The sequence below is a fragment of the Pelophylax lessonae genome (assembly GCF_965119305.1).
Source record: "Pelophylax lessonae genome assembly, chromosome: 5".
Lineage (NCBI taxonomy): Eukaryota > Metazoa > Chordata > Amphibia > Anura > Ranidae > Pelophylax > Pelophylax lessonae.
In genome coordinates, this window is record NC_138772.1 from 410,022,222 (window position 1) to 410,050,026 (window position 27,805).

The following is a 27,805-nucleotide window of genomic DNA, read 5'->3' on the forward strand; positions in this document are numbered from 1 at the left end:
AACTCACTCTGCACCATTTTAGGCCAGGGCATGAATTGTGATTGGCCACTCTGGGTCAAATCATAAAGTATAGCCTTTTTTTTCCTGACTGAGGCCTTTAACTACAAAGTGTATTGACAGTTTTTAAAATGAAAAAGAAAAAAAACACAACACATGCACACTTCAAAAGCAACACAATTAAAAAAGTCTTACATGCATCAGTTGCCAAAACGGTTACATTATACTTGTGATTTTGAATATCTTTGGATTCATAGTCCATAACTTTGGCAGTAGTTATTTGACCATTTTGAGCCACATTGACCCAACCTAGTGGATCTGACAACTTCTCATACCTGTGGGGAAGATTTAGATATGTTAGTCCACTTATAACCAAACAGATTCCTGCCCCTATGCGTTTCCCCATCCTGGACAGCTCACTTAACTGTTGCCCTCCCATACTATGTGCTTTCACTCCCCCCTAACAGAAGCAAATAAAGAAATCCCTGTTTAATCTTCAAGACAATTCAGAGCTTAAATAGTACTCAGGGCTTTCCAACATTCCATGATCGAACAGGAAAAAAAAAACCACAAACACCACAACAGGTTGGTTGTACTGAAATTGATGAACAGATCAACTTCAGTACAACCAGCCTGCCCATAGATGGATTGAAGTACAGCAGTTTGGCAATTTTGAGGCGTCTGTGGCCTGCTTTAGTATTATTATACAGGATTTCTATAGCGCCAACAGTTTGCACAGCACTTTACAACAGGAGGGCAGACAGTACAGTTACAATACAACGTAATAAAGGAGAAATCAGAGGGGCCCTGTGCGTTAGAGCTTACAATCTAGGAGGGAGGATCAAGTGATACAAAATGGTCATACTGGCCATTTCACACCCAGCGACCAAGTGGAGCAGAAAAGTCATTTTCTACGTTAGCTAGTGTATGAAGCCATTTAAATTCACATACCGTATGCCATTCGAATTTTTCGTTTCAGGATCAGTTGCTTTATTCTCTACAACTAGAGTACCAATTGTCTGATTTTCTCGAAGAGACACTTCTTTAATTCTTGGCTGACATTCGGGACCTTCATCAACGTCTTTAACAATGACTGTGACTGGAACAGTAACAATACCGCTGCTTTTTGTCCCAGATTGTGTTATTAGGCTTACTTCATTAGCGACCGCAACGGTTAGTAGAAATCTTTTGTCTTCTTCATAGTTTATTCCCTAAAAGCACATATATACACACAAATCAATATGTAATAAAAAAATAAAAAAAACACACGTTACGTTTGGCTGTAGTTTCTAGGTGCCATTTGATTGAAAAAAAAAAAAAAAAAAAGCTGGTTATCAACCCACACAGATTGAAAATATTCAGTCAGCTGCACTAGGCTTTTCACACATTGTTGCCTTAAGATGGAAAATCTTAAAGTCGGAACAGTTTTGTAACTTAAGCCCCGTACACACGTGCAGATTGTCGGCCGAAAAGATTCGGCCGACGACCGATCGGCCGATTTTCGGCTTGTTAGTATGATGCTTCCGACAGCCGACAGCGCACTTTCGGCCGAACAGAATCTGTCGTGCAAGCATTAAAATTTTTGTATGCCGACACCAGAACGGCCGATTGTTCGCCAGTCGGTACAGATTTCGGCCGACAGACAGCAGATTTGCAAGACTGGGCATGCTCAGAAAAGAAAAAAGGCAAGGAATGTTAACCATCACATGACATCACTTCTGCAGTCGGCTGTTGTTGGCGGACAAAATTCATGTGCAGTCTTTTGCACTTTTCAGCGGACACGACAGCCTGGGGACAAAAGACGGCCGATCGTTCGGCCGACAATCTGCACGTGTGTACGGGGCTTTAGGCATGTGTAAGTAAAAAGTCTCATCACAACTGCTTAGTATATGCAGGTAAAAGGATACCTGGTGTTGTTTTTCAGAGTATCAATATGTATCATTTTTCATTCTTGGATACCATATGTGAACATTTTTTTTTTTTTTTTGCACCTATAGCAGGGACAAGAAACAGTAGTGCACATTTTTTTTTAAAGCCCTAACTCCATATTTTATTTAACCACTTTCCGGCTGACCAAACGACCGCCCACCGTGTATATACCGTGGCAGTGTGGCTCTTGTGCGTTGTTTCGTTCAATAGCCACTAGATGGCGTGATCATGCCGTGATTGGCTAGCTGGGATGTCAATCAGCGTGTCCTGCGGACCCGATGTCCACCGGCCACCTGCTATCATCCCCGGGAGAGGCAGAACAGAGATCTGCCTATGTAAACAAGGCAGATCGCCGTTCTGACAGGGAGGACAACAGATTTTGTGTTCCTGCTAAGCAGGAACAAGCATCTGTCTTCCTCCAGTCACAGCAACCCCCCACACAGTTAGCAAGCAACACCTAGGGACACATTTAACCCTTTGACTTTGATCGACCCTGATGTTAACCCCTTCCCTACCAGTGTCATTAGTGCAGTGACAGTGCATTTTTTTTAAACTGATCACAGTAAAAATGTCACTGATCCCCCAAAAAGTGTCAAAAATGTCAGTTAGATGTCCAATTTGGCCGCCGCAATGTCACAGTCCCACTAAAGATCGCTGATTGCCACCATTACTAGTAAAAAATAAAAATAAAAAATTTAATAAAAAGCTTTAAAAAATATTGTATCGTTTGTAGACGTTATAACGTTTGTGCAAACCAATCAATATGCACTTATTGGGATTTTTTTTTTTACCAAAAATATGTAGCAGAATACATATTGGCTTAAAATAATAAAAAATCATTTTTTTTTTTTTTTTTGGCTGTGTTTTATAGCAGAAAGTAAATTTTTTTTTTTTTTTTCCGTTTTTCAAAATTGTCGCTCTTTATTTTGTTTATAGCGCAAAAAAATTAAAAACTGCAGAGGTGATCAAATTCCACCAAACAACGTCGCACGTGCAATTGTCAGTTAAAGCAACGCAGTGCCTTATCGCAAAAAATGGCCTGGTCATTAAGGGGGTAAAATCGCCAGTCCAGAAGTGGTTAAAGCTCGTCCAAACAGATCATTTCAACTCAGCTAAACAGGGGAAAGTCTTGCATAAATGAATGAAAAATAAAAAAAATGGCTGAGCAGCACTCTGCCTGACTCAATTTTGTTCCAGGAATGGGACAGAAGTGCCGTAGCACTACCAGAACACAGCACTGTATACTGTACATAGTTGATGCTACATACATTTTATACAGTGCTGACAGCTGAAACATCGGTTAATGATGAAAATAACTTGTTAGGACCAGCTTAAAGTCAAATGAAACATGGCGTTAGGCTTCAATTCTACGTCAGCACAGCGACCAGGACACATTTTGTTTTTTTTTTTTTACATTCAACTCTGGCAAGGAGAAAACAAAATAAAATAAATTAAAAAAAAAAAAAAAAAGGAGGGGGGGGGGGAACTCTCAATTTAGAAGGAGAAAAGTATACAGGGGCAGATTTCATCACTGTGTAATCACGGTGATTGCCAATCACAGCATAGGTTAGTACAAGAACAGGAGCTGTCTGGCAGCACACTTCCAGCCCAAAAGCAGTTGCACAGAAATGCCCCACCTTGGAATAAGGCCCCACCTCTGGAACACACCATATGTGTGAGCTTGGCTTTTTATAGAGAGCCACCACTTCTTATTTTTAATGGTTATCTGTCACAAAGAAATCATATCCTCGCCAATAAGATGGCAGGTTTACATTGGATCGGTTGCCCAAAACACTATAATCTAATAAAGCAAACTCACTATGGGTACAGCCATAATAACACACTGCAAGTTTATGGACTGAATAGGGTCAGTCCTGCCCTGGTGTCTTTTGCAAACTACTGATTGTTTTCCTCTCAATATAATTGTTTATTAAGACCAAGATAACAACTGAACAGGTAATAAGGCTCCGTTCACATCTTGGCGTTGCTATTACAGGCGTTTTTATGGGCGTTTTTTCCGGCGTTTTTGCAGGCGTTTTTTGTGCAGGCGTTTTTAGATTGAATAGAGACCAATGGAAAACGCCTGTAATCTGCCCAAAAAGAAGCTCAAGTACTTATTTGAGCATTGGGCGTTTTGCTCACAGTGTCAAAACGCTCAGATGTGAACAGGAGACATTGAAATGAATAGGATTTGTCTTATTGGGCGTTTTGAGAGCTGATCCTAGAGCAGAAAAACACCCCCAAAACGCCTACATGTGAACGGAGCCTAATGCCCTGTACACACGTGCAGATTATCTGAAGACTTTTGTCTGCAGACTTACCAAAACCATATAATATGAGGTCAAACCTAAACACTTTCAATTTGTATGCAATCCGGCAGGCCCTTGCACTACATAGAAAAGGTAAGTCTGCAGACAAAAGTCTTCAGATAATCTGCACGTGTGTACGGGGCATAAGGCTTCTTGAAATAACACAGTAAGATCTCGTTCGCACAAGCAAAACACTGGGGGTGATTTACTAAAACTGGAAAGTGCAGCTGTGCATGGTAGCCAATCAGCTTCTAACTTCAGCTTGTTCAATTAAAAACTTCCAAAAACTGCCAAAAAATAAAAAATAAATATGGAAGCAGATTAGTTTCCATGCAGAGCTGTACCAGATTTTGTATTCTTCAGTTTTAGTAAAATCAACCCCGCTGTCTGTATTCAGGGGTTACTAATCCACGTGCCTGTCATATTAGGAATAGTGGCTAAGTCTGTGCAGTGGCTGTGTCTTTGCAGCCGCTGTGTTCAAAACAGACTTTATTGGGCTGCCTGCACACAGAAACCTAAAAAATTAAACGGAGGGTAAAAAACAAAACAAAATAAGTTTGAAAAAAAGTGGCCTGTTTATGCTGTACGGCATCACTGCCCAAGTGAACGAGGCCAAAGTGCGACTAAAACCCCTCTGAATTTCTGACATCAACAAGCATTTTGTACAGCTTTCAATATTTAAACAGACCAAAATTTTCCAGCCTTATAAAGCTTTTCCTTCTAGAGTCAAATATTTAGGTTATGTGCTTGAGAACTAAACTGAATCAGAGTTAAGTGTTCCTTATTGCATGTAAAGCCAGGTTTAAAAGGATTCGGAGCTGGCCCTTGACAAGCAATGGATTTATACTGGACAAGTAGAGTGCCTGACACGTATTTTATGCAGTTAACTTGTTTCATTTCAACTACAAGGCATAAAACCACTTAATTACCCCAGTGTACACCATTGAAAGAATTTCCCTTACTTCTGCTGCCTGTGACAGCTGTGTAAGAAATGGCAAGTGCAGAGGTCACCAGGAAAAAAAAAAAAAAAAACCTGATAGCGCCATAAAGCTATAATAAAAATAAATAAAATATATATAATATATAGTAATAATATTAATAAATAAATAAAAAAATTATATATATATATATATATATATATATATATATATATATATATATATATATATTTATTATATTATCGCTTTTCCCACCATATTAAAATGTGATTTTGTTTTTATTTGCGTAATGGTGATGAAAATCCTTCCTGTCCTAACAGGTATGGAGAGGAAAGATCCCACTCTCCAATAATGACACAGATGGCGAAAAAAAATAAAAAATTCTTCCTTGAAAAGAAACATTTTGGCTGGTGTTGGGCTTTGGCAGCATGAATTTAAAAAATATAAATGATTTTCCACATGGTTTCAAAATGCTGTTAACACTACCTCACACGTGACATTTTCTGTTAAGGAATGGCTAATCCAAAGCTAGTAAGCAAAAAAAAAAAATAATAATAATAAAATAATGGGAATAGCCATTTTTTTTCTGCACTTACCTTTACAACCGCAAGCAGTCCTTCATTTGTATTTGGATCAGTAGTTATATTGAAAAAGCGCTTCTCATTCCCTTGTGTGATTGTGTACACAGCTTTCCAGTTTGCAGTACCGTGGACGTCATTGTCTGTTACAGGGATTCTCAGTATGACCATTCCACTTTCATTTTCATTCACTTCAGTCTGATACTAAAAATGGCAGAAATAATTATTACACTCTGATAACTATAAAGATATTTAATTTCTTTTTAAAATCAAGGCCATAGAAAGACTTCTAGCCCACAAAAACAGATGTCTGCTAGCATGGATTCTTACTTGGAAACATAATTTGCATCAAATCAAATAAATCCTGAGCAGTACAATTGATAATAAAAGTTTAAAGGATAGAATACAAACTTACAGATTGCTGTGAGAAGATTGGTGCAAAATCATTCACATCAACGACCGTTATAGACATGGTGCCAGTGGAAGACAAACAACCTATGCTGCCACCCATATCACGCACTTCCAGTACAAGAGTGTAGTGGTCCAATGTCTGCAAAGCACGTGTAAAAAAAGTTTACAGAAATGTCAAAAGGAATAGAACAGAAAACAGTGCTTGATTAAAATAGATGTTCATTTGTGCCTGGTGGTTGCTATTATTTTTTTTTTGTATACAAACTTTTATTGAAAGAAAACAGAAGATGGTGGTACAAAGAGAATTGGTACATTAATATGACAAATAATGGTATCACGTAGAGTAAATAGAAATATAACCATCTTAAGTAATTTCAGGTTGTCTCCATTAAATATGGGAGTTTGATATCAAAATAACAACAAGGATATCAAAAATATAGTTCCTGGATATAGGTACAGATATAGGTACATAGCAGTATAGTTAGAAAGAGAGTTTCATAACACTAAGCGTTAAGTCAGATACCCGGAGTCAAATGAAAGGGTTTTAAATAGTTAGTCACCTGTACAGTAGTTAGAAAAAAATATATCTGAGTGTGTGATCCATGGGTCCCATTTATTAGTGTGAAATTTCATAGAGTTGTATATAGTATGAAAATTTTTTTCCATAATATAGATCGAATTTATTCTTGTTTTAAGTTGTGAAACCAGGAAAGAGTTCCAATGAATGGCAATCAGCCATTGAATAGCAACTGAGATAGTGTGAATTAGTCTTGTGTGAGGTATGGATAAATTAATAATTGGTGAAAAAAGTAAGCAATTAGATGGAGTAAGGGTGATGTTAGTATCTGCGATTTTTGATGAAAAAATTTCCAATTGGCGCCAGATGAAAGAAATTTTATCTCAATACCAAAATATGTGGGTAAAGGAACCAGGAGATTATAACCCTTTACATGGAGCTTGAGTAAAATTATTAAAGCATTTTATACATGACTGCACTGTTAAATCTGAACTCCAGGCATACACAGGAATTTCTAAAACTCTAAAATGGAGCAGGTTTGGTACGTGAATTTGAAATGGATATCAGCCTCATGCAACCCCCCTGTACAGCAACATTCAGACTGGGAGGGTCAGCACAGAATTACAAGTTTGGCAAGAAACACAGTTGTCATAGGTTATGTGTTAATTATAGTTTGTAAAAGAAGTAAGGGTCAGAGTAGGGAGCCCATATTCACACATGGCTTACTGTAATAGAAAGCCATGTAACTGCCTGGAATGAGGGCAGGACTAAGTCAGAGTGTGTCCCGTGTCCAGTAACAATATCTTAGCTTTTCCAAGCCTTCTCCCTACAGGCTGTGCAAAGTGGATTGGAACAGTCAGTCAAGAATCTCATCTGCCCGAAGGTACTGGTGGTTGGGTCTGATCCTTGATTTACAGCTGCATTCTTTACACATTTTCTTTCCTTGGCTGTCATTGTGCTCAGGCTTGTACCGTTGTCAATCTTATGCCTTGGTCTGATCATTCAGCTCCTGTTCGGCTGAAAATGCTCTGTAATGTGAGTTGGATGTTCAAATGCTATTCTGGCTCACTTGCCGCTGATAAGTCTTAGCAGAACATTACAGCATTTCAGATTGCATAAAGCAGCTGTCAGTCATGGTTTTGATCCAACCACCAATGCCTCTGGAGCAGATCAGATTCTTGAAAAAGTATTCATACCCCATGAAAATTTCCACATTTTGTCATGTTGCAACCAAAAATGTAAATTTATTTTATTGGGATTTTATGTGATAGACCAACACAAAGTGGCACATAATTGTAAAGTAGAAATAAAAGGATACATGGTTTACAAATAAATATCTGAAAATGTGTGGCATGTGGTTTTATTCAGCGCCCCTGAGTCAATACTTCGTAGAACCACCTTTTGCTGCAAGTCTTTTTTGTTATGTCTCTACCAGCTTTGTACATCTAAAGAGTGAAATTTTTGCCCACTCTTCTTTGCAAAATAGCTCAAGCTCTGACAGATTGGATGGAGCGCATCTGTGAACAGCAATTTTCAAGTCTTGCCACAGATTGTCAATTGGATTTAGGTCTAGACTTTGACTGGGCCATTCTAACACATGAATATACTTTGAACTAAACCATTCCATTGTAGCTCTGGCTGCATGTTTAGGCATGTTGCCCTGCTGGACGGTGAACCCCTGCCCCAGTGTAAAGTCTTTTATAGGTTCTAATAGGTTTTCTTCTAAAATTGCCCTGCACTTGACTCTATCCCATTTTCCCATCAACTCTGACCAGCATCCCCACAATATGATGCTGCCCCCACCATGTTTCACGGTGGGGATGGTATGTTCAGGGTGATGTGCAGCGTTAGTTTTCCGATACACATAGCTTTTAGGCCAAAAAGTTCAATCATGGTCTCATCTGACCAGAGCACCTTCTTCCACATGTTTGCTGTGTCCCCCACATGGCTTCTTACAAACCGCAAATGGGACTTCTTATGGCTTTCTTTCAACAATGGCTTTCTTCTTGCCACTCTTCCATAAAGGCCAAATTTGTGGAGTGCACTATTACCGTAGTAGTTGTGCTGTAGACAGATTCTCGCACCTGAGCTGTGGATCACTGCAGCTCCTCCAGAGTTACCATGGGCCTCTTGGCTGATTCTCTGTTCATTGCTCTCCTTACCCAGCCTGTCAGTTTAGGCATACAGCAATGTCTTGGTGGGTTTGCAGTTGTGCCATACTCTTTCATTTTTGGATGATGGATTGAACAGTGCTCCGTGAGATGTTCAAAGCTTGGGATTGTTTTTTTGCTTTAAACTTCTCCACAACTTTATTCCTGACCTGTCTGGTGGGTTTCTTGGCCTTCATAATGCGGTTTGTTCACTAAGGTTCTCTAACAAACCTCTGAGAGCTTTACAGAACACATTTATACTGAGAACAAGTTACACACTAGTAAAAATGTACTAATTAGGTGACTTCTGAAGGCAATTTGTTCTATTAGGATTTTAGTTAGGGGTATCTGAGTAAAGGGGGCTGAATACAAATGCACACCGCACTTTTTAGATAATGATTTGTAAAACATTTTGAAAACCATTTATCATTTTCCTTCCACTTCACAAATTTGTGACACTTTGTGTTGGTCTATCACATAAATACATTTACGTTTTTGGTTGTAACATGACAAAACGTGGAACATTCCAAGAGGTATGAATACTTATTATGCATGTATATGCCAGAGACAGAAGATTTAGTAGGCCTGCTGGAATAAGTCAGAATTTTGGCCCATCCTATATGCCCTTAAAATATGGGGGGGAAAAAAAAAGAAAAAAAACACACACATTACCTCTCTATCAAGCTTGTTTGTTAATGTAGTCACTATGCCATATTCTGTATTCACAGCAAAAAGGAGAGGTGATGGAGGAATTTGTCTAAGGAGATAATATCTTAGCAGGGTGTGTCGAGTTTTTGGCTCATCTCTGTCTGTGGCGTTTACTCTTCCCACAATAGTACCTTCGAAATAGGAAACAACCAAAATACATTAAGATTGATCAAATTGGAAAAAACACACACAACAGCTCAGATGAAAACTAGAATTAATTAACAAGAAAAAAAAAAAGGAGGGAACATTTGACCGGTGAGAAAAAGCTCTTTTTACATTTTGGGTTCCTGGGATTAGTTTTTAAAGGGCTAAAGATGAGAGAGGAAATGCTACCCACATTAAAAGTATACTTCTACTGACAGAGATTTTCAAGGTGCCATTGCGGCCTCTCTTTCTAAAAAGCCTACTTTCCTAGCAGTCATACTGCACCAAAGATTAAAAACTTTCTAAGCCACAGACATGGAAGTATTAAGCAAATCAGGGTACAGCATTCACTTGCTACACACTTAGTCTGGGTCAGTGGCTCAAAGCAGAGCCAGGCAACTAGCATTTTCTGAAAGATGTTACAAATTGTAGCCTTCATATTTACATATATTTCTTAACCCTTAGTGTTACCTCTAAAAAGAATGCCTTTGCTCTCAACCTGCTTTCAAACTTAAGCTAACAATATAAAAAAATCAAAAACAAAAAAAACCCCTTGAAACCATAATCACCCAAGACTTTTCTTTACGGACACTGAATGTGATTAGTGCCATACTAAAGCAACCCTACGATAGAGGGCTTAAGTTTCAGGATAAACTAAGCATTTTTCATTTGCTTCCTGATGCAAAAAATTGCTTTTAGTTTGTTTAGTCAATAGAGTCTAATCTCGTGCCATTAAGATTAAAAAGCAGTTATGAGTCTTTAGATGTGGGTGCAACCAGGCCTTTTTTTCTGAAAGAATAGGTGCAGGAACTCTCCCTTTCCGAGTCACCCCTTTTCTCCGCCCCCTACCCACCTCAAGGAATGCTCCTTGGTTCCACCCCTTGCCCATCTCCCAGCACTATCCTTTATGGAGAATACAGAACCAAGTATAACTTTTTTTTGTGGCAAGTGTAATTTGTATGTAATTTGCTAATGACAACAATAAAAGCAGGAAAATAGATCCCCTGCAGCCAGTAACAATAATAGACCCTACATCAACAATAGATCCCCCCCCCCCCCAAAAAAAAAAATGGACCACCCACAATAAAAAAATCGCCCAGAACAATAGACCCCCCAGCAACTATAGACCTCCCGGCAGCAATAACAAATCTCCCCACAGCCAGCATCAACAGACCCCTCCCTCAACAGTAGAACTCTCCCAGCAGTAGAAACTCTCCCAGCAAAAACTGACCCCCCCCCAGCAACATAAGGCCCAACTCACCAACAATAGATCCTCCACCAATATCAATAGACTTCCAAAGCAACAATAGACCCCCCCCCCGTGCAAAAATTGATCCCTTCCAGCTAAAATAGACCCCCCAGCAGCCAGCATCAGTAGACCCTTCAGCACACCCCAGCACCTCTTGCATACATTCAGTACTGGAGGTGCCGGAACTGCGTTCCCCCGCGCTCCTGCTGAAAAAAAGCCCTGGGTGCAACTGAAGACATTTGATTACACAGAGCCTCGTGTATGAGAAAATACCAAAAAGAAAGTATGACTTGCCCATAATAGACAGGATTTTTCTCTTCTACATGTTAAAAAGTAACACCTGAAATCTGATGGCTACTAAAAAGTTGCTTACCAGCTTTGCTGTGCTCCAACACTTCAGCACAAAACACTGCTTCAGTAAACACTGGGGCATTATCATTGTCATCTTCTATGACAACTGGTAACGTCAGAGGAGACTCCGGTGAATATCCATCTACTGTCGTTGCATAAACTGTTAGCTGAATGTAAGAAAAAAGTAGAAGAAGTTGTTATAGTGCCTTACAAAAAATAAGCATACATGTATACAATTCCCTAGAGAAGAAACATTTTAGGCCAACACAAAATAAAAAAAAATAAAAAAGAAGAAGTGTGGTGGTAAAGGGGGTTGAGGGTTAAAACCTCTGTCAGGTTTTTATTGTCCCTGCTAGAAATGGTCACCCTCTATTTTTCCTGATGACTATTGTTACCGGGACTGAAAGTGAAGGAAAATACAAAACAGTCGTCACCATAAAAAGTGTCCCCATTATTTCTCTGTTCTTATTCTGGTTACAACTGTCACAAAAATGATATGCCTTGTTTTAGAGAGATTGCCTCTTACTTCCTGTTGTGTCTACAGTACAGGAAGTGAAGGCTTTCAGCACAACACTGGGATCCCCTCCCTGTTAAGAGAACTGGTCTATAAAACAACATGGTTAGAGGACTAGTTTTCTTAAAAAGGAGAAATCAGCCTACAAAACTTGGGTTCATTTCCCAAACAGCAAACAGGGCAATCTCTCCACAATCCCAGTCAGGTTTTTGTTTCTCTGCATCCCCCTTTGAAAAGATTTGTGAAAAGAAATAAGGGAATAAGGGAGGGGGAGGAGTGGGTTGGTTGAGGCCATATGCAGTTGTCACTAGGCTAGGAACTAAGGAAAAAAAATGTAAAGTCATCTGAAGTTCTGACCTTTTCCTAGACTAATAAAACTGTTTACACTGAGGAAATTTCCCATCACATTATTCAATGGCGTGCATTCGTGTGTGGTTAGGGGTGTAATTTCTCAATAAGGATAAAGAGGGGCAATAAAACCCTTTTAAACGATTCTAAACTCTCCTTGTTTTATCTAAAACACATAAAAAAAAAATACACATATATATATATAAATAATAATAATAATAGATATGTATGGGCTGAAGTTGAGTTTTAAATAGCAAAATAAAAAACCCAAAACATTCAATAGAACAGAATGCAGACAAAAGTTGCCAGTATATATTTTGATAAAAACTTTTTCTGTAGAAACTAAGGAAAGGAAAACTGCATACCGGAAAAGAAGGGGTTTCTTCCCGATCCACTAGGCCATTGATGTACAAGTCTCCAGTTTTTGGATCCATCTGAAACAAACCTACTGGTGGCTGATCCACACCTGGTCCCGAAATAGTGTAAATAATATCATATAGCACCTGAGTGTCAGACTGGACCTGTGGGGGAAAATACATATAATATAAATGGTCTCATTTTGTTATCTATTATACTTGTACAGGAATAGGGTTGCTGCATGCATAATCCTCTTGTTGGGTCCTTCCTTTTACCCCACACATTTAACTTTATGTAAAGTTCTCACTCATGAACTGAATCACTGCAATATGCAAGTATGGAAATTCTCTGATTGCAACAAACAAGAAGATCTGCTCCCTAAATGCGACAACATGTATTACACCATATGGTCAGAGTTTGTGGACACCGGCTCATCCACCCTCTATATGAGTATACCCCTCTAAATTTCTGAGTTTTCCAAGAACCAGTACTGTTAAAGCTACAGCATACAAATACATTTTGGACTGATAGCTTCCACTTCCCGACAACATTCTAGGGAAGACCTTTTTTCAGTTCTAGCATGACTGTGCCCCTGGGCACAAAAACAGGTCCATAACAACATGATGTGTAGATGCACTCGTATGGCCAGCAAAAAGTCCTGACCTCAATCCTACTTTACACCTTTCAGATGAACTGGAATGCAAATTATGAGCCAGATCGTTTCCTCCAACATCTGCACCTGACCTCACGAATGCTCTTTTGACCCAATGACCACAAATTCACACCAGCACGTTTCAAAACCTTGTTGAAAGGTGGATTACACTGGGGACTGTCCTGGTTGCAACATAAAGGAAGGTAGGGGGTCACCCCCCTATCAATGACCATGAGCCTGGAATGCCCAACAAGCTCGTGTTGGATGTGCTGATCCGGAGTACACAATCTTTTTGGCTATATGTGTATTTTCCTGGGAAAATATTCTCTCATTTGAGAAAAATTAGAGCATTTACCACAGAAATTATGCTGCCAAATTATGTGAAGGGTCACAAATGTGAAAAGCAAGTATCATGTTATCAGCAATATGCATTCCTCGTCGCTCAAAGGATATTCCCCATATTGACAATGAAAAAAGTAAAAGTAAAAATAAACCCATACATCACAAGCCAGAAGCATTCGGAGACAGATTATGTGGTGGTGGCTTTAAGACATTCACCAATAACTGAATAGTAAATGAGTAGTATACCAGATATTGTTTTAAACCAAAAACTGGCTTACTCATCAGATACCTTTTATAATACTTCACTGAGCAAGCCTGCTGGGAAACCAAAAATAGAGAGAAATGTATATTGAGATATAAGCCCCAGTGCTGTATCTTGGCCTAGGCCGACAAGGCCTAGGCCTAGGGCGGCACTTTGCAGGGGGCAGCAAAAAAGCTGCACACCACATGAAAAAAAACAGCCTCCTCCCACACAAAAAGGGTCCCTGCCGGCTTACGCTACACTTTTAGTTTAGTGCCAGTATTATGGGACGAATTGGGCCAGAGAACAGGGTCCAGGAGGCAAATCGGTCTGGCACCCCCATAAAGCAGTCACACTGCTACCTGCCGGTATGATAGGCTGCACTAATGGGCACTGATAGGCTACACTGGTGGCCACTGATGGGGCTGTACTGATAGCCACTGATGAGGGCACACTGATATGCTGCACTGATAAGGTTGAACTAATGGGCAGTAATAAGGCGGCACTGATGGGCACTGATGAGGCTGAACTTCTGGTAACTGATGAGGCTATGCTGATGGGCACCGATAGACTGTGGTTGTGGTCTGTGGTGTACAGATGACAGGGCGGGTCATAAACCGGAAAGGGGTGTGGCCTTTACAGGAAGGGGTGGGTCATATTTAAATTTAGGGGGTGCGCAAACATAGTAAGGCCTAGGGCAGCACAAAACCTAAATATGCCACTGATGAGCCCTACCCGTTCAAGATAACATGGAAATTTCCCTCGGTAGTTCTCATTATGTATGATGGGCAAGGGACTCCATCTCCTTTTTGTACGTTTCAGCAATTCTCTGGTATATCTTCCTTGGCCAGCCTAAAAAAGGATAATAAAAAGGAGTTTGTGAATATTTATTGAAATAGATCAGCCAGTGTAATACAGATTTTATTAAGTGTTAATAACAGTCTACAGGAATGCTTTTGATTAAACTGGCCATATTCGGATCAAATTTTGTTCCTGCTTAATTGTCCTTAATTCATTCCATGGGTGGCCCTATCAGCACCACCCATCTCGAAAACATTCAAGCATAAGCATCTTGGCCAAAACAGCAACCACATCCAATCAGATGCAGGCACTCTTTAATTATTTTAACAGCCACAGGGGGCAATCAGCAGTGCAAATTCATCCATTCGCACGGTTTACAATATGGGAAAGAGTGAATCAAAAATTCATTGGAATAGGTGCATTTGACCCGCTTCAAGCCAGTTTTGCATTCCCCTAAGATTTATATGGGAATGTAAAACCAATAAATGAGAGCAAAAGCCCTTGGCCACAGGCTGTGAAGTTCTAGAAATATACTATGTTTTGACAGGGTCATGAACCATACACCTTTTTCATAAACCTCCTAGCCAGTTCTAACAAGTAAACCAGTTTAAAAATGATAAAAAGTAAGGTTAGAATAATGCACACATCAAAAGAACTTGATTTCTCTTGCAAAAGCAAAATGTGGGCTTGAAATAAAATATATATATTTTAATAGTTTAAGGCTATTGACTGTTGCTTAGGGGAAAAAAAAAATAAAAATCTATGCACTTTAATCAACGCCTGCGTATTAGCAATAGTTTATTTCACCATACCTTCGATTTTTAGAACGGGTTAAATATGCTGTTTGGGAACAGGATTTTCATCAGAAAAAAAACTATGTTACTTTTCTACATTTATGTGTCTTAACTTCTAAAGAATTAACTGATGCAATAGCTTTAATCAAGTGAAGAATCAACGGAAATTTTAGGTTAAACTCCAACCAGATATATCAAATAGCCATCAATGCAGCTATATATTTATTTTAATCCCACTTCTGAGATTTTAATGTAGGAATAGCAGCATAATAAACTAGCAAGAGGGGACATTGGTGTGCAGCTTATCCTCCACTGTCCAATTAGCAAGCTGGGATTGCTGAGGTAGTCTCTAGCATTTTCCTTCACAGACAAAGTATTAATAAGACAAGGCCATAAAGAAATTTTAAAAAAATGACTTACATTTGTTTCAGGTACAAGTGTCACTGCAATAATCCTCTCCTTTTTTGAATCTTGATTCTCCAGTATAATTCCAAGTGAAACAGGATGATTAGGCATCTTAACACGTTTTGTGGCATATAAGGCATAAGCGGAATCAACATGCTCAATTGTAAAATTTGAATTACTTGTCCCAGCAACTGTATCATTAGGGTGCAAACAATTATGCAGATCAACTATGAAATAAAAAAAGAAGAAGAATGCATGGGGTTATCAATACGTTTGTAAAGCAAAAAAAAAAAAAAAACAAATTAAAGAATTAAAAAAAAAAAGTACATATCAAAACCGACAAATGTAGCATGGCAATACATATAGAGGCTACTGACCGAGGATTTGAGCATAATCCCTTTGTTGTCAGTAAAGCCTCGTACACACGATCAGATTATCGAATGATCTTTTGTCCGATTTTTATTGCAGGCTAGTCTCATATCGAACGTGAAGAGGTTACTTTGATACGAAAATTCTTTTATGACAGAATTCAACTTCAGAAGTGATGTCATGTGTTGAATTGTTTTGTATGTGTTCTTTCGTTTCTGAGCATGCCTAGTCTTGCTCTTACGATTTTTTTCGGACGAAAACTGTACTAAACAAAAAAATCAGACGTTTGTTGACATACGATAAAAATTTTATAGCCTGCACATCCAGATTTTGTCGTCCGAAAACTCGTAATCGGCTGTCGAAAGCACTATACTAACAATCCGAAAAGTGGCGGATCGTTAGTCGGACGAAATTTTACTTCTGATTTTCGTATCGTGTCTATGGGCCTTTAGTGCTCAGGGAACACCAGATCCTACGTTTTCACATGCAAGGTAAATTCTTCTAAGGGCCCGTACACACAATATGAAAATCTGAAGGGAAATTTCGTCCTACGACCGATCTGCTGATTTTCAGATTGTTAGTATTGTGCTGCTGATTTTCAGATTGTTAGTATGGTGCTTTCGACAGCAAACTCCGACTTTTCGGCCGACAAAATCCTGATCTGCAGGCTATATCATTTTTGTCGTCCGTCAAAACAACGTCCGATTTTCGTCTCATTAGTACAGATTTCGACTGAAAAAAAAATCTTAAGAGCAAGACTAGGCATGCTCAGAGACGAAAGAACACATACAAAACAATCCAACACATGACATCACTTCTGAAGTAGAATTCTGTCGTACGGGTAAATTCGTATGAAAATAACCTCTTCACTTTTCACATCAGACTAGCATGCCACAAAAAAACGAACGACAGATTGTTCCATAATCTGATCATGTGTACGGGGCTTAACTCCCTCTTAGTCCGGGATTAAATGGTGCGGCCATCTTGGGCTCCTAGTGGTTCCACATTTTGTGAATTTTTGAGAAGGTATGCAAATGGTATCCGGCTATATATCACACATACACACCTTTTCAGTTCTCATTTATGTATGAATTTCAGTTCTACATTTTTCTACCCAACTAAACCTACATTTGGGAACTGGGGACCTCTTGGTCCTCTGGCTGTGTAACCTGCCTGTGAACATTGGTAATCAACAGTTACTAGACGTCAATTAAAGAACAGAAATATGTGTCCCAAGTCATGGATGCTGCCACAATTCCTAGGCTCGGTTAACAAGTTTTTGATACGAGTAGATAATTCACTAAATTCCTCCCCCATTTTAATATTGCAAACTTTACATTTATTTCTGGAAGATCCAATAGGATGTATAAACGACAGTGAAATATATACATTTATTGCTCTGACAGACATTTTAGGGTTTCCTTTTATCAAACAATGCAAAGGTTGATCTCCCAAAGTAATAATTAAACAAATGTCTGGTTAGCCAAAAAAATAAAAAGACAAATATGAACTCACAAGTGCCAACCAAGGATCCTGTAAGAATATAGTGATGCACGGGAAGTTTTATATGGTGACATGATTTTTCTGCTACAACCAATGGCTGAAAGAGAAAGAAAAAACCACTGTAAAAACACAAACATTTATTTTGTTTTTCACAAATAATCTTTATATCATCAGTTTATCAGTTTATCTATATCTATCTCAAACAGGTTCCCTCTTGCTTTCTGTTCATGGCTTATAGCTTTCCAGTTGTGACTGTTATGAAGTCTACCACAGATAAAATTCCAGTTTTTTATTTCCAAATAGCTTTTTTGACTGTTTTGTCAACAATTTGATGCCTGTGACTTTAGCTATCTTTCTTCTGTCACCAAAACCAGCCACAAAATAAACACTGAATTCCACCTGTATTTCTATGCTATAGTGCTACTTCATAGGAGTAGGTTTCTACAGAACAACTTTGTTCATTTAATAAAAAGCTATTTTTGATCGTGGATTCTCAGGCCTCACAAACTGGCAGTGTTAAACCCGTGGTTATATGCATTTAGAGAACATTTCCAAATACATATAAATGATTTTTCAATAGCATCATTCAAATTCATTTTGTGCTTTTAGGATCCAATTGGAGGCTCTAAATTTGGCTAAACAAGTGTAAATGCAGCTAAACCTGCTTTAAGGCAGGAATCGCACCTAAACCCCGAAAAGGTGTTTTGGGAAGTCGTTAAACTGGTATATACCTTTCAGATAACATCTCCTGCATTTTAAAAAGTTGAAAACATAGGAGTGCAGGTGTGAATGTAGTTTTTAGGACTCCAAAAACAAGATCTCCCCTCTGGATTTCTCAGCTCAGAATTCTTTTGTGTCACTCCTACCATTTAAAGTCATATTGCAAAATAACAGAAAACAAATGTGACCCCTGGTTATGACTGAAGGAAGGGGTAGACTTGAGAAACCAGGTTCAAAGATCTTATCTCCTTTAATCAGCACCAGTACGGGCTCTGTCGCTTTGTGCAATGGAGGTCACCAACCGAATGAACTAGTATATTGGAGTTTACAAAAAAAGTCTAAAAAGGGCAAGCTACAAATTTTTTAAAAACGTATCAAATATATTTTTTGCTATACTTCATTTGTGGGTCACAGAAATCTACTTGTGTGCTTGCCCTTAACCCAGAATAAGCCAATAGTGGGCTAAAGCCTGCTCTCGGCTGATGTCAGAGCTGTTCCAGGCTCTGGAAGGATCCCAGCCATGTTGTCTGGATCCACCTAGCTGTCCAATTGACAGCTGACCCCAGCTCTCAGCATGTGACTGAGAGCCAAAGCCAGCTATGCCTGCCCCCTTTCCAGCCCAGTGAGCACTGGAGGGGCAGAGCGGAGAGTGGTGACTGACAGCCACCACTATCTGCCTCGGGAAAACCAAGAACTGAGTGTGATCGGGATAGCCAACATTTACGCGTTACGGCCTTAAATCATAGCTAGCTCACAGGAGCTGCAGCTTGACTGCCAATGTGCTATCCAGTCTAAATAGGAGGCAAGGCCTATATTGCAAGTCTTTAACCAAAGGGTCTTTATTGTAAAGTCCCAACCCTTCTAAGTTGTAAAGTGGACTCCGCCATGCCTGAACTGGCTACAACAGATTCCCCTGTACTTTTAAAAAAGCTCCAATATCAGCAAGGCTGGTATAAAGAAAAAACAGCTCCCTTGTGGCATCTCTACCCACAAACTTTACTATTCACAACGCACAGCATGTGAGGTCTGATATTGCCCAGAAGTGCATTCTGATCTGCTGCAGCCTATTCGCCGCTGCTTCCTGACTACTGTAAAATGCTCTCCAGTAATGACTGCAAGACATTCTAAAAAGTTCTCCAATGGAAACAGTGGACCACAGGTCGTAAAATGACTGCTTGATGAATCTATTGGGACTGGTTTATCACATTGCACAAACAAAGTAAATTACCTCTAATGACTTATTCTAGATCTGGTTTGCTGCTATTTGCTGTCAAAATCATAGCTTCAATGATGTCAGATACTACAGATGGTAATCTTCTTCATGCACTGTGGCTGAGATCCCATGCTCTTGTACAGGCAACAGATCCTGTTGTTCACCATTTCTTTCCTCCCCTGTTGTCAATTCACATAACACCCTGTATTCTGTTCACATAATACAAGGCATTCTGCGAATGGACAAGGGAAGATAATGTCCTTCATTGTCCTCTTCTCTATTCACAGAACAACTTGTATTCCGTGAGCGGAGTACACCTGCAGCACCAGAAGTAGTATCTGGCATCAGAGACAATTCCTACAATAAATAGCAGTGGTCCAGACCTAGGATTGTCAGAGGTAAATCATTTGACTTGTACTGTGTACAAAATGTATTTTTTATTTTTCCTGGAGTCCTGTTTCAAAGACCTTTATGGTGGGATTAATACCTCTTAAACGATAGATTGAAAAATATTACATATTACTTTTAAAATCACCTTAAAAACATGGTATTATGAGATTGGGCTTGCATATATATTTTTTTCTTTGGCAAAACAAAGAAAAAAAAAAAATCTACAGGACTGTCATCATGCAATTGAGAACAATATACAATATAATAAGCAAGTGACAAAGACTATAACCAATAGATATTTTCAACTGTGGATCAAATTTACATGCAACACAATGGTACTGGCTGAGAACTGAAAAGCAAAAAGATAATAGCTTTATGCTTTTTTTCCCATGAGGTTAACAGTTTTTCTAGATTATTTTTTTTCCTTCTTAAAATAGAATTATAGAAAAAATGTTTTTCCCCCCTATTTTGGATAGAGCAAGGGAGGGTTATAACCTGTCAGATTTATTTTTGCCATCTGCATCTTATTGTGGAGATTTCCCTTTACTTCCTGTCCCATAGCCAAATAGGAAGTGGGAGGAAATTCCTGCAAATTAGGGGAATTCCTTTTCATTGCCATCTGTATCCCTGTTAGGGAGACATCTCCCTAACTTCCTGTCTGGACATGAATACATACAGAGACATACATTTTACATATAGCCGGAGTTCTCATTCTTGGATAAAGAATTACACAGACCATCTCCCCAATGGGGGTCAAAGACAGAACAAAAAAAAAAAAAAAGTTATAATGTTAATGACTTATTTTAAGTCTTGCCCATCCCTCTCCAAAACCTAAACAATCAAAGTTATACCTTTGGGGTCATGCACAATGCAGTTGTCAAATGGCATTTTTGACTTTTTTTCCTGCCCCTAAATGCTCCTCTATGTCAGCCTAGGTGTCCATGCTCACATTGACATTTACAGGCATTTAGGGGCAGAATTCTGAACGCACCAAAATCGCTTTCAGGAGAGAAGCTTTTGGGCAGAAAAAAAAGGTCTAATGAGTCTAAACGCTTTGTGCATTCATTTCAATTGATCAATGAACTTGTGCATTCATTTCAAGGGTCAGTAAAAATCCTATGGGAAAGGAGGATGTATTTGTCATATACACAACTAAACTAAACTAATAAATAAAGACCCAACACCAGTTAATTTTGGCAAAAGTAATGGCCGCGGCACTTTATTGGTTTAAAATAAATTAATTCATTCTTAATTCAAAATTCAATCAAATAAAAATTTTCCAATCAAACAAAATTATAAAACATACACTGTATCGCTTAGTCCCAGAACTCAAGCGAAATAAAACCATATTTTCCAAACACCAAAGTCCCCCCTTGATTCAAGGGTGACGTCACCACATAAAGTGCCAGCGACGGGTGGGAGGGAGGGTAGCTCGCCCGGCGGTCACTAGCCAACTGAGGGGCTTACCTCACGGACCCCCTTTTATAGACTAGGGCCAGAATGTTCCAGAGGGGCGTGCGCCACTGTAAAGCCCCCAAGAACCTTATGGGGGGGCAGCTTAGCTCTTAAAGGGGCCGCGTCCCTATAAATTGCTTATTTAGAATTAGCAAAAATGTTTTTTATTTTTTCCCATCCCCAGTCCCATGTGCGAGGGCACCGATACTTGTGCCCTCTTTCCATTCTAGACAATGAAATGAACACCTGAGCACTTGATGCACCTGAGCACACCTAAATGCATTTAGAAACAAAATGAGACTTTAGGCTCATTTGTTAATGTGTTTTTTTTTTTCTTGTCAGGAGATATGCACACAGCAGAGCATAGTGTGCGTGGCGTCTTTATGTGTTAATAATTAAATGTTATTTTTATGGGGGAAAAAAAAAAAAAAAAAAAGGCACACTCCACCACACAGCATTCCATGAGTTACCCTATTAATTTGTCAGGCTGAAAAATATGGGTGAGGAAAAATAAGGTGAGAAAAAAAAAAATAGAGTGACCTCACCAATGAATACACGAAAGTGTGTGGTTATTGTATGTGACGTTAATCAGTTACCTGTTTCTCTACCTACACCACAGTCATATTATATGTACTCTACATACAGCAGGTGCGGCATCTATACAGAACATAAAGGAATGTACACCTTCAGGGGCCCTACAGATTCTTTTACATATGAACCTGCTGCACATAACAATGAGCACAGTTTGTGTTACTTACAGGATAAAAGAGGCGTTTATAAAAAGAGGTTTTAAGTGAACATCATTAGTGTTTTACGAGCCATAACAATAAATTAGCCACAAGGCCTCCTTTACACCAGCTGAGTAGACTAGAGTTGCCTAGCACAGGAACAAGGTAAGGCAATGTCCTAGAAGTTTGAGTTTAGTTTATATATCCATATATATCCATAGCACAGTGGTGCAAGAAAAAAAAACAGCTATTATAATGTATAATGAGATATTGCGAACAAAATCCCTCAATAATATCCTGGAAATCAATTGTATAAGCTCTGAAACAAAAAGTTAGCAACACACTACAGTATATGGACAAAAGTTTGACTACTTGACCATTATACCCATATAAGCTGGTTGAACATCCATGTTCAAAGCCATTGTAATTATTATGCAGTTTGCCAGTGGTACCAGCCTCCACTCTTGTAGAAAAGCTTTACAAAAAAATATGGGCGCATTTCCATCAGAATTTGTGCTTATTCGGCCAAAATTTTTAGTTGTAGTTTTTCAGGTACTGATTTTTGATGGGAAGACCTAGCTCACAATCCCACTTCCAAATCGTCCCATCCATGTTCAATAGGGTTGAGGTCAGGGCTCAGCGCAGGCCATCAGACTTTCCCCACACCAAACTCATCATACCAGAGGGGAACAGTCCAGCTAGAAAGACAGCCTTTGCCAAACTGTTGTCAGAAGGCTGGCCCACAATTATCTAAAATGTCTTTGTACTGTGTACTATAGCACTAACCCTTCACCAATAATACCTGAACTCAGTCTGGATGGGTGATACTCTGGGCATTAAAGTATAGCTCTGGTAGATCCCCACAAACTTTTGTCCATAGTGTGTAAGTACCGGTAAATGGATTGTTTCCTTCTAGCCATAGGGCACTACAAGACCAAACATGCTCCACCAGCCCCATGGTACAATAAACAAAGCTACTATTTTCATTGTATTCTAGGCTGGTTGCTATTGCCAACCTAGATTTCTGAAAATGCTAGTTGCCCGCTTGCTAATCCTTAGACTTAAAGTGAACTAAAATCAACTTAATTTGCCTCCTCTAGTAATGAGGCAAATCTCACTCTCCTTCGTTGACTGCACTTCAATCACTGCCTATGTTTCTTCCAGATTTGCCAGTTTAAGGCCATCCAAATTGGCTGGCCTGGGATGATGGAACTCATTCATCCCGGCACCAAGGAAAGCCAAGACTGTACATGGACATGTGCATGCGTGGTTCACTGTACAAACTTTAAAAGACTTGCTAACAGGCATTTTCTGAAAGAGCCATACAGAGTTTCTTTTTCAATTAAAGTTCTCCCACGAACAACTTTTATCAAACCTAAAGTCACACTACAAATACTTTGAATTACCGACACAGAACCAGCAGAAGTTCTGACTGCACCCTACTCAATAATGGAACACACTTCTAGAACAACAACATTTGCAAAGCTGCATTGACAAAAAAAAAAAAATGTATATATATATATTTTTTTTTTTTAATATATTTTTTTTTGCATTCAGATCCTTAGGCCTCATGCACACTGGACACTTTTTATAGTTGCTGTTTTTGGCTTCAGGCATTTTTTTCTGCAGCCAAAAATCTCCCCAGCATATTATCCTATGTGTCCATGCACACATAGGCTGTTATCAGCAGTTTTTGGCTGGGGTGTTTTCTAGCTGGAAAAAAAACCCAGAACTAGTGGGTTTTGAGAGGAGTTTCTCAGCTGTAAAAAATGCTCTAACTCTAAAAAGAAAAAGCTTGAAAATGCCAAAAAAAAAACTATGAAAAACGTGGCTATTCTGCGTTTATCAGCGTTGTTGAGACATAAGCTTTTGTGAGGGTATAATTTTGTTTAAAAAAAGCTGAAAAAAAAAAAAAAAAAAACGCTGAAAACTCATTCTACAGATAAAGCTACTGTTTTTGTTAAAAAGGTCTTAAAATTCAGCAATGCTTTTCAGTACAGGAATTAATATTATTAATGCTAAAACACTTGACTGTATAACAACAGTGCAGAATGTATTATCTATTATTCAATTTTTCTTATCAGTAACAACTACTGAATGATCTAATAGAACCTTTGAATATTTCCTCTTGGCAATTCATATGGCTGAGTTTAGGCCCATTCCCACCCAAGTGATTTAAATCAGGATTTGGAGTGCCACAAGAAGAAGCGCATCAATGCTCAACACTGAGATTACCATTATATTCCATGGTCCTTGCTTTCTACCCAAGTGTGGTGTTGCCTAAAGCTCAACATTCAAAAATAAATAAAAAAATCAATAAAAAAAAAAAAACACGTGAGCTTTTTGGGGGGCTGCCTACGGGAACACATGGAATCACATGTAATGTGTGTTTATTTATTACAGGTACTTCTATAGTGCCATCAATTTATGAAGTGTTTTAAATACATATATTCTAAATTCACATCAGTCCCTGCCCTCATCTTTCCATGTATTTCCTTGCTTAGTAACTAGCCTGTCATTGACTAAAAATGAAAGAAAAAAAAAAAAAAAACACTCAAGCCTGAAAAATCCACAAAACACCTGTACAAAAGCAAAACAAAAAAAATGATGATGAACATGCCCGAATGTATTTATAAGTTAATATCTAACTAGTATACTTTTCAGAAGTCACACATTTGTAAAGTGATTGCTTTTTGAATGTACATGTTCCCTAACACTGGCGAGAGCAGAAGTGATCTTTTATTTCCGGTAACAATATAACCATTGTAGGCCTGAATAAAAGTAGAGGCAGAATCGTTTACCGCACTGCAATATAAAACCTGCGATGACTAGGGCACCACTACCTGTACAAGGCCTAAATAAAGTGAAACGATCGAGAGAACCTCTGCAAGTATAAAACAACAAGCATAAGTAAACAATCATTTCGTAGAACAAAAGGCTCTAAAGGTACTCAGATTTCCTCTTACACTCCAAAGACATGCTGGTAGCATAACTGGATCCGGTCTAAATTGTCCCTAGTATGTGAAATAAGGACCTTAGATTGTAAGCTCCTTGAGGTCAGGGACTGATGTGAATGTTGTTGTTGCTATATACAAGTACATGTAATAAATAAACAATGTCTCACATTTCTAACTCAAATCAAGGCATACAAAAAGATCACATATTTGTATGTGTAATTCAAGTCCTGACAGTCAGTCCACAAAACAATCAATGCAACCTCTTCCAGACAATACTGGGGCACTGTTAGTATACATAGGATGTCAGTCCAAAGTATTTTAGTTTTATACTAAACAAGGGTGGATTAGAAATAGCAATATTATTATTATTATGATGATTATTAATAATATTATTATATATTTTTTTCTGAACTCCAGGGGAAAATCCTTTTTGACATTTGCTGGGTCCAGCTTACTTCTAATTTCAGCCCCACTCCCAAATATCCTGCTCAGGTAGTCTGATGCCCCAAGGTCCTGCTCAGGTAGTCTGATGCCCCAAGGTCCTGCTCAGGTAGTCTGATGCCCCAAGGTCCTGCTCAGGTAGTCTGATGCCCAAAGGTCCTGCTCAGGTAGTCTGATGCCCAAAGGTCCTGCTCAGGTAGTCTGATGCCCAAAGGTCCTGCTCACGTAGTCTGATGCCCAAAGGTCCTGCTCACGTAGTCTGATGCCCAAAGGTCCTGCTCAGGTAGTCTGATGCCCAAAGGTCCTGCTCAGGTAGTCTGATGCCCCAAGTTCCTGCTCAGGTAGTCTGATGCCCCAAGGTCCTGCTCACGTAGTCTGATGCCCCAAGGTCCTGCTCACGTAGTCTGATGCCCCAAGGTCCTGCTCACGTAGTCTGATGCCCCAAGGTCCTGCTCACGTAGTCTGATGCCCCAAGGTCCTGCTCACGTAGTCTGATGCCCCAAGGTCCTGCTCACGCAGTCTGATGCCCCAAGGTCCTGCTCACGCAGTCTGATGCCCCAAGGTCCTGCTCACGCAGTCTGATGCCCCAAGTTCCTGCTCAGGTAGTCTGATGCCCCAAGGTCCTGCTCAGGTAGTCTGATGCCCCAAGGTCCTGCTCAGGTAGTCTGATGCCCCAAGGTCCTGCTCATGCAGTCTGATGCCCCAAGGTCCTGCTCACGCAGTCTGATGCCCCAAGGTCCTGCTCACGCAGTCTGATGCCCCAAGGTCCTGCTCACGCAGTCTGATGCCCCAAGGTCCTGCTCACGTAGTCTGATGCCCCAACGTCCCTCTCACATAGCCTGTCACCCCAATATACCTCAAAGCCTGACACCCCAGTATTCCTCTAATGTAGTCTGACACCCCAAGACTTGCTCTGTAATTAGCTTTTCATAATCCAGATCCAGGTTTAGGAACAAACTGAAAAGATCACTAGGGTTAAAAAAAAAAAATGCTACTAGCTCATCACAACAAAGCTGATGTCTAAGTAAAAGGTTTTTCTCAACTGTCAGAGAGCTAAAGCCACGTCTGACCAGAGGGACTCTGGGAAAGCACACAGGTTATTATTGAACAAAGGAGTCTTTCTTCTTTTCGGATTTCCCTGGTCAGCCACTAGGCTGCAGATAATACCTTCTACAGAACTTTATAGAGGAGTGGCCAATTAAACCTTCCATCACAGAGCTATAGAAGGCTGATTACAGATTAAAGAAAAATAGAATAGTTTCATACAAAAAAAGTTACATAAATGAAAAGTATGTCTGTCTGTCTGTCTCACGCATGTACAACACACAAACCCCACTGATTACAGAATGATAACTATATAAATATAACTGTTACACTTTCCGATTGTTACAATAAAAGAACACATTTGTTTACTAACCGAAAGTAAAAAAACCCACCCAGACAATAATAATAATAATAATAATGATAATAATAACAATATTATAATAACAATAATAATAATATTATAATAATAATAATGATGATAATAATAATAATAATGATGATAATAATGATGATAATAATAATGATGATAATGATAATAATAATGATAATAATAATAATAATAGTGCTGAGATTAGCAGTATTTCTTGTGGCACTCACCAGGAGCAGTGCCAGGAAGCAGCAGCCATACATAGTGACAGATCCTCGGGGTGACCCCATGGGAAGGAGTGGTAAAGCCCAGCAGATGAGCGCTGTACACAATCCGGATGGTAGGTAGCAGTGGCGGTAGGTAGAGTCCCAGGTGTAGAGGATCACAGTAGACAGACAGACAGGTTGTCTGTCCCCTCCGGCTGGCTGTGGCTGTCCTGTGAGCAGGGATGAGGAATATGCGGGGACTCCAGCAGCCAGCACACACTGTGTGTTCCTTTTCTTCCCTGCCTACACTCCGTACCTGTCCCGGCTGTCCCCTCCCTGTGTAACACCATGAAGGTGGGAAGTGACAGGGGAGGGGCGGGGCGGGACTGGGAGGGGCACAAATAAACTTTTTACTGAAACTGGGCTCCGCCTTTCCCTGTTGACTCAGTCCTCGGTAACATGGAGAATCCGCACACACTGGAGGGCAAAGTCCTGTGTGATGTACGCCGCTCATTAATCATCTGTATGTATGAGAGCAGGAGGAGGAGAGCACACAAATCATCTGTATATGAGAGAGCACACAGGAGCAGAGCTGGAGGGGGAGGGATGGCTGCATTCCGACATGTCTGTCCTCTGACATAACCCATCTATATAGAGGGGTGCAAACTGTCCCTGAT

General features: G+C 39.5%; 1 protein-coding gene across 1 annotated transcript in view; it reads right to left on the reverse strand.

Moving 5' to 3' along the window:
* Nucleotides 1-27,281, reverse strand: part of LOC309557210 (desmocollin-2-like) — a 40,325-nt gene extending 13,044 nt beyond the window's left edge. The window contains exons 1-11 of the mRNA XM_082259874.1: nt 27,153-27,281; nt 17,620-17,704; nt 15,751-15,962; nt 14,471-14,587; nt 12,509-12,664; nt 11,304-11,448; nt 9,502-9,668; nt 6,167-6,301; nt 5,770-5,955; nt 949-1,208; nt 193-332 (exon numbers count right to left, since the gene is read on the reverse strand). Of these exons, the coding sequence (XP_082116000.1) occupies nt 193-332; nt 949-1,208; nt 5,770-5,955; nt 6,167-6,301; nt 9,502-9,668; nt 11,304-11,448; nt 12,509-12,664; nt 14,471-14,587; nt 15,751-15,962; nt 17,620-17,704; nt 27,153-27,212 (1,663 nt within the window). The 5' untranslated portion in view covers nt 27,213-27,281. The remainder of the gene's footprint in view (nt 1-192; nt 333-948; nt 1,209-5,769; nt 5,956-6,166; nt 6,302-9,501; nt 9,669-11,303; nt 11,449-12,508; nt 12,665-14,470; nt 14,588-15,750; nt 15,963-17,619; nt 17,705-27,152) is intronic.
* Nucleotides 27,282-27,805: the final 524 nt, after the last annotated feature.